The 7,535-nt window shown below is 44.3% G+C and overlaps 1 protein-coding gene across 1 annotated transcript; it reads right to left on the bottom strand.

Moving 5' to 3' along the window:
• Positions 1-281: 281 nt before the first annotated feature.
• On the bottom strand, positions 282-5,647 carry LOC306984557 (uncharacterized protein; the record flags this gene model as incomplete). The annotated part of the gene is made up of 2 exons (XM_079586031.1): positions 5,422-5,647; positions 282-4,922 (listed from the first exon to the last, which is right to left on the bottom strand). Exon 2 carries the CDS (start codon positions 4,728-4,730, stop codon positions 282-284), a length of 4,449 nt encoding a protein of 1,482 aa, XP_079442157.1. The 5' UTR covers positions 4,731-4,922; positions 5,422-5,647.
• Between the last annotated feature and the right edge of the window lie 1,888 nt (positions 5,648-7,535).

Here is a 7,535-nt window from a genome sequence, read left to right as displayed (position 1 = left end):
ACGTAATCTGGCTGGAGGGAGGTCTGCCATTTTTGGTACTTCAGGGTTTTTTCTCCACTTCTGGCAGTCCACACAAGCACTCTGACACCGTTTGATGGCCTCTCTGCCTCGAAGAATCCAATATTTACGCCGAAGCTCGGCAAAGACTCTTTCAGGGCCTGGATGGTGGAGTTTAGTGTCGTAACTCTGTATGAGTAGTTTAGAGACTGGGTGTTTCGGGTCTAGGACAATGGGGTGCACTGTATCAGGATCTAGATAAGGGCTCCAACGTAGGCGACCTCCTACTCCTCCTGAGCTTGCTGTAGGACCCTGAATTCGGCCGTTCTGTAGTCATCAGCTGTCGGACTATTGCCTGCCGCCCCATGACAGGCTCTGGATTCAATTAGCTCTTCGAAAGTTTTATACAGGCTGATATCAGGGAATGACAAGCTGGCTGTGAAGCAGGTAAGGAAGCAGGGAACTGTTTTACGAAGCTCGTCTTCATCTGCAGCCACAGGATGTGGGATTTCCGGCCACAAATTTGAAGGATCTTTGAGAAAGGATGGCCCTTGGTACCAATAGCTGTCTGGTCCCATCTTATTTAAGCTTTTCCCTCGTGTTATATCGTCTGCTGGGTTATGAGCTGATGGTACATAACGCCATGCGTGCCGGTCTGTGATGTCCTGGATCTCGGCGACTCTGGTTCCGACAAACACTTTAAATCGGCAAGAGTCTGAATGCAGCCAAGTTAGGACTGTGGTGGAGTCAGTCCAAAGAGTGAATTGGTTAATGGGAAGATTCAGTTCTATTCTGACTACTTTAGCGAGCTGTGCCCCAGTCAGAGCAGCACAGAGTTCCAGACGAGGGATTGATTGCTGTTTTTTGGGTGCCACTCGTGATCTGGCTGTGAGGAAGGCCACCTCTACCTGCCCATGTTCATCCTCTGTGCGGAGGTAGGCGACTGACCCATAAGCACGCTCAGAGGCATCACAGAAAACATGTACTTCTCTCTGACTCATGTATGTGTCTCTGATTGGGCTGGTGTAACACCTTGGAAGGACAATGTGTTGCAGGGCTGGCAGCTCCTCCACCCACTCTCTCCAGGTCTGTAGAAGATCTACGGGTAAATGTGGGTCGTCCCAGTCCCTTTTCTTATCCCAAAGGTGCTGCACTATGAGCTTGGCTCTGGTAGTGAAGGGAATAAGATAGCCCAGGGGGTCGTACTGACTTGCCACAACTTTGTAAATGGTACGCATGGTAGTCTCAGTGGTTGCTATGGGACGATACTTATAAGAAAGCGTGTCCGTTTGTTGATTCCAGAGAAGCCCCAGTGTAGATTCTTGGGTGTTGCTCTGCCCTTGTGAAATCCAAAGTTCAGTGCCATCTGATCTTGCCTCAGGAGGTAAATGGCTTATGACAGAGAGCTGGTTGCTGGACCACTGCCTCAGGTCAAAACCCCCCTCTGCTAATAAGCTCCTGAGTTTGTCAACAAGACTCTTCGCTTCTTCCACTGAGGAGAAGCTTTGCAGACAATTGTCAACGTAGAAAGACTTCAGGACGGAATGGCGAACGTCTTCCCCAGGTTGGCTATGGTCTAGGACATGTTTTTGTAATGCAAAGATTGCGCAGCAAGGGCTGCATGTCGTGCCGAAGGGTAGAACCTGCCATTCATAAACACTGGGTGGATCCTCTGTCTTAAGATCCCTCCAGAGGAATCGCAGGAGTGGCCTGTCCTCTGGAAGCAATCTGATCTGGTGGAACATCCCCCTGATGTCACTGCTGAAAGCAATGGAATGTTCTCTGAATCTGAGCAACACTGCGAGAAGAGATGGGCCTAACACAGGTCCAGGGAGCAAGAGCTTGTTAAGGTTTTGACCCTGATATTGAAACGAGCAATTAAATACAACCCTGTTCTTCCCGTTGTGTTGGACCAGGTGATGGGGAATGTACCAGGTGTTAGTTGAGCATGTTTCAGCACTTGGTTCCACCCTGACTGCATAACCTGACTGCTCTAGTTTCTGAATCTCTGCAGTGTAGGCAGCTGCTTGCTTTGGGTCTTTGGCCAGCCTTCTCTCTGTGGCTCGCAGATGAGGGAGAACAGCATGTTTGGGGGCCTTGAGGTCTGGCATGTTCTTTACATGCAAAAGTGGCGTTGCATAGCGCTTAACACCATCCACCTCTACTCTCACTGTCTTGCTCTCCAGAATTTTCACTGCTTCCTGGTCTTGTCTGGACCTTGTGCTTATCTTTTCACTTTGCCAGGGAAGCACATCTATCTGCCAAAGTCTTTCCACTTGTTTGAAAAGATCAGTCTCTGGAGGTGCCATTGAGGTGAAAAGACACTGTTGTTCAATGACCTCATGTTGCAGATGTTGTACAGGGCCCTGCAAAGTCCAGCCGAGACGAGTCTTAATGGCTGCTGGTCCCCCTGGGAGGCCAAGGCGGATTGGCTCCACTGCCGTAATGAGGTGGGGGTAGTCCGATCCGATGAGCAGGACAGGGCGAACTGACTCTAAATGGCTCAAAGGAAGCCCTCTGAGGTGGTGGAATTTCTCTCTCAAGGTCTTAACCGGGTGTGTATGTTCAGCAAGACTCAACTGCTGGGCTGTGAATGCACCCTTTATGTGATACAGTTTGCTGGGCTGAGACAGGGGGGAGATGTGAAATGACACTGCTGCACCAGAGAGCATTTGTAATTCCTGCCTGATTGTGCGAAGTGGAAGATCTTCTTGCTGACCTTTTAGGCCCAGCTGTTTGGCAGCATTGTGCAGAAGGATGGTCCTCTCCGATCCATCATCCAGGATGGCATAGGCTTTCATTTTGTGTGTCCCATTTCGGATAATGACCTTGACGATCTTCAGAAGAACCTTTCGGCTGGCAGGGGGTTTACGAATGAGAAGTATCTCGTTCATTGTGTTGAGGAGGCAGGCATTAGCAGAAGAACCTTCATTTGGGGTAGTCTTTGGGATGTCTGCACTCTTGGGATTGATGGCATGAAGTACCAGTAGGTGGCGTCCATTACACTGTTTGCAGCGCATTTTTAGATTGCACTCTGAAACTTGATGGTTCCTCCCACAGCGCCAGCATCTGTTGCAGTCTCTTATCCAGTTTCGTTTCTGGTCAACGGTAAGCTGTTTAAAGTTGTTGCAATTATTGAGGGAGTGTTTATGGTGGTCACAGTAAGGGCAGTAAGGGGTTGAAGCAGGTTTGTTGGCTGTAGGTGTCATCTTTGTCTGTGGAGGTGCTTTTTCTGTGCCAAACAGAATGGTGGCACTCTTAGCGAATGGTTTAGAGTCTCTGATCACTTCTCGTGTTCGTGTTGGATATCCACGACGATTAGCTCCTACAAACCTTGATGTGTCCTCTTGCACTTGAATTTCATACTCTAGCCACTCTGACAGATCAAGAAGGGTGGGTATTGGCACCTGGTGAGGATGTGCAAAGCGTCGAAAACTTGACCTGAGGTCGTGCGGCAGCTTCCCTAGGAGCCGGGAGACATGGGAGCCACACTGCAACTCAAAGGTGCCATTTCTTCCTAGTTGCTCTAGCATGCCAACGAGAGAACGAACCCTGAGGGCGAAGAGTCGGAAAGCTTTAATGTCCCCACTGGCTATGTTTGGACCATCCATGAGCTCTGCTATACGTTGCAATGCGAGCTGATGAGGCTGACCGTATTGCTGATCCAGTGCTGCCATGGTCTTTGTGAAGGGTTGTAGTGAATGACTGTACGAATCAGCAATAAGCAATGCCTCCTCAAGTTTGAGGTGATCAGTGAGTATTTGGAATTTGAATCTCTCCGTGGCTGTAACTGGGAGAATGTTTTCCAGGGCTATCTTGAGCCGTGAGAATTCTCTAGGATTCGGATGTACAAAGTCTGGAATTGTGGGGGACGGACCCCTGTACATCTGCTCTAGCTCAGGTGGAACTGGGCTGGATGCTCCGCATGGCAGGTGAGAGCGTTGAGCGGATGCAAAAGGTTGAGGGGCTGTGTTCTCTGGCTGCAATGATGCATAACGACTCGGTCTGTAATGCGTCTCAGTTCTGGAGTAGGCTCTTTCCTCCCTTGAAGCATCCCACCTGTCATGTTCGGAGTGTGACGTGTGGTGGGGAGAGTGTGGCTTTGCTCTGGGGATAGCTATTGGAGCTAGGAAAGCCTCAGAACTGTGCTTGGGCTGATCTGAGTCGATAGACCTGAATTGTGGGGCTGACACTGGTATGAAGCTCTTATCACTCTGTTGTGTTCTCAGCAAACTGCGTGGCGTAAGTACAGGTCGCGTGGGGCTGGTAGGAGGAGAAGACTGTGCTTCAGGCTGTCGCTGCTCCAGTTGGATCTGTAGCTGCTGCATTTGTCGTTTCAGCTGAGAAAGTTCTTGCGAATACTGATCTGTAGCCTGTTGAAACGTGTCTCTTTCTTGCTGCATCGACTGCACGGTCTGTAGCAGATTGTCATGGGCAAAGCGTAGATCCCTGTTCTCACGCTGGAGGATGCTGGTTCCCCATGGTTCATTATCAGACCGCTGTTGAGGACGATCAGGCTCTTTACACAGTAGCGATGTTGGAGTTACACCAGCTGCACCCTCTGGTACTGGGCTGGAAGGCACTGTAGGATGAAACTGAGAGTGTGATGACATGGGTTCTGGAAACAGTCTTGGGAGAGTGAAGCCACTGAGGTCATACTCTTCATATCGTGCAGGGAGGGCTGCCTTCCTCCTGACACGCACGACTGGCTCATCCTCTTCATGATGTGACATCTTTCCGTAGTAAATCTGGGGATCCGGCTCGAAGGACCATGTAAAAATGTTGGCTAGTAGAAGCCGAATTTGCCGGTTGATAACAGACCCACTACAGAGCGTCCGGTGAGAGACTTTTACCAGAGATGATCAGGTATTCGGGAATAACCCATTTATTGTCACCACAACTGATTTGCATGTGTGTGTGGTTTTCTATGAATAAAGATATAAGAAAAAGAGATAAGTACAAATAACAATAACAAATAATAGTAGTCACAATAAACATAGTAACAGTAATCTCCACAATGAATATTAATTTACAATGATTAATAAAGTACAATCAGAAAACCAAATGTGCCATTATATGGAAAAGTACACTGCTAGAAATGATTAATACTGAGCGTGCTGATGACAGAAAAGGAGCCGCTCTGTCTAGCACATTAGTGCGCATGCGCCCAAAGAGTGCTTTAGCTCTAGAAGTGAGCGATATATATATATTAAATAGACCGTATAATGAATAAAAGGCACATAGATTATGTCTTCTAAATAGAACAATGAAATACGTGAGGAAACTAGTATGTAAATATACACACAAACATCTTTATGAGCTCGGTCGTATCGTCACTCGCATACATTAACTTTTGCACATGCGGGGCTATTCAAACGTTCATAAACTAAGTTGAGAACAATGTATAAACAGGCTGCTACTTACTTTATAGTCACGCACACAACTTTAGCAAAGATAAACGCTACAGTTTAGCTTGCATCCGTCAACTTTCCCGATCAGTCAGACTCCGTTCAGTGGGCGGGAGCACTGACCTGCACGTCTTTTCCGCGGCGCTGATTGGCCCGCTGGACGGATGCTGTGACGAATGCGTCATTTTGGCATATAGCAAAAGTAAACTAAGACACTTAAATATAAGCCTAATAGTGGCCTTTTTAACATAGACTGAGATACTATATCACAACTAAAAAGAGGTTTGATTCCCCTTTAAAGTTACAAGTCAATGCACTGACTATGGGTCGAAGCTCTTAATGTTAAACTCTCACAGTGCACCAGATTGATGACTTTAACATAAAAAAGTACAATGTTTTTTTTATGGTTATTTTGTTATTTGTTTTGTTATTGACCACCCACCACAGTTTTTTTTTTAAATCATGCATTCATTTTCCTAAGGGGTATACACTAAATGCGTCTCTATAGCACGCAGTGTGTTTATCGTGTAATTTATACATGAAAAAGAGTTTTTACATGCATAGGATACGCATGGGTTGGTTAGTAGTGGTGTGGGGTGCGTGTGTGTATTATAGGTTTGGGTAGAATTAGTGGTGTGGGGTGCGTGTGTATTACACGCAATGAAGTGCGTATGAAGTGAAGTGAAGTGAAGTGAAGTGAAGTGAAGTGAAAACTGCGTATCATATGCAAGTAAAAACAATTTTTCACGTATAAATTGCACGATAAACACTGCGTGTAATAGAGACGCATTTACGTGAGAACAGGCTGACTCAACCTTTCACGTGCTTTCCTCATGCTGACACCACTCAATTACCCCAGGGTCAAAAGCATGTGAACCTGAACATCACACCTACACATATCTGTTCAAAAAAATATTGTACATGCCAGTCTCATTCTTTCACTTTTCTTGAATTACTTGAATTACAGACCCAACATTAAAAAGGTGTGTCATACTTTTGGAACAGAAATTCTCAAAACACAAATGATGTTTTGCTGAAACCCCTTTGACCATTTATGAATTTGAAATTCAGATTCTTTTTTTTTCTTGCAATTTTGAGTTTATATCCTGCAATTCTGACTTTTTTAAAATAATTTTGAGAAAAAAATGAACAATTAGCCTACCTTTTTTTCCTCATGAATGCATAATTGCAAGATGTAAACTCAGAATTGGCAGGGGAAAAAGTTGCAATTACATTGATTATTGTTTTTTTTTTTTTTTCATGGTGGAAATAAGCTTCAGTAAAGCGCTCTTACTATAGATGTATCACTTATGCAGCAATTGTAATTTCATCATGCAGCATGGATGTATAAAAAGATTATTACGGATTTTTCCATTAGCTTTAAGATTATTGCATAAAATAATGACTAACAAAAGTTTATGATTCTTATTCCGTTTTGTTCATCGAGATAATCTTCACAAATGAACACAAAGTGTACGAATTTTGAAGCACAAATACATTTGGCAGAAGTCAAAAGCTAAACGTAGGCTATAAACTGTATGATCGCGTGACTTTCAACGCCACCATCACTCAGCTTCCGACAACTCTTTCAGTCTTTATTTGAAAACATTTTCCCTGAAAGTTTGAGTTATAAATAATTGTTTGCAGGAGCTCGATTATAAACACAACGAGGCTGTGAAAGAGAATGAGTAGATGAGTTTATCTGTTCGGCTGATGACCGACGGCCTCTGTTGTCCCATTTAGCCACTCGTTAGCAAAAGCTTCTTTTTTTATTTTTTATCAGAGGGTATTACTGATGTATTTTATACTATATTTTTATATCATAAAATGTGAAAATATCTTGAGCTTGTGTTGTTTCCCCATAGTAAAAAAAATATATACAAAAATGTATTTGAAATACATTTATATAGCCTACTACAAATACATTTACATATTTATGTACTTAATATAAATACCCTCCAATTGTACTTTTGGTCCAAAATTGTTCCAATTTAGCAGACTTTAAGTATACCAATTTAGTATAGGCTACCAAAAGAAGGGTATTTTTATTAAGTATATAAATGTGTAAATGTATTTGTAGTATACTTAGCACAAAATAAATGTATTTCAAATACATTTTAGTAAAAAAAA

The sequence above is a fragment of the Phoxinus phoxinus genome (genome assembly GCF_949152265.1).
Source record: "Phoxinus phoxinus genome assembly, chromosome: 17".
NCBI lineage: Eukaryota > Metazoa > Chordata > Actinopteri > Cypriniformes > Leuciscidae > Phoxinus > Phoxinus phoxinus.
This window is presented reverse-complemented; position numbering and strand designations above follow the sequence as displayed.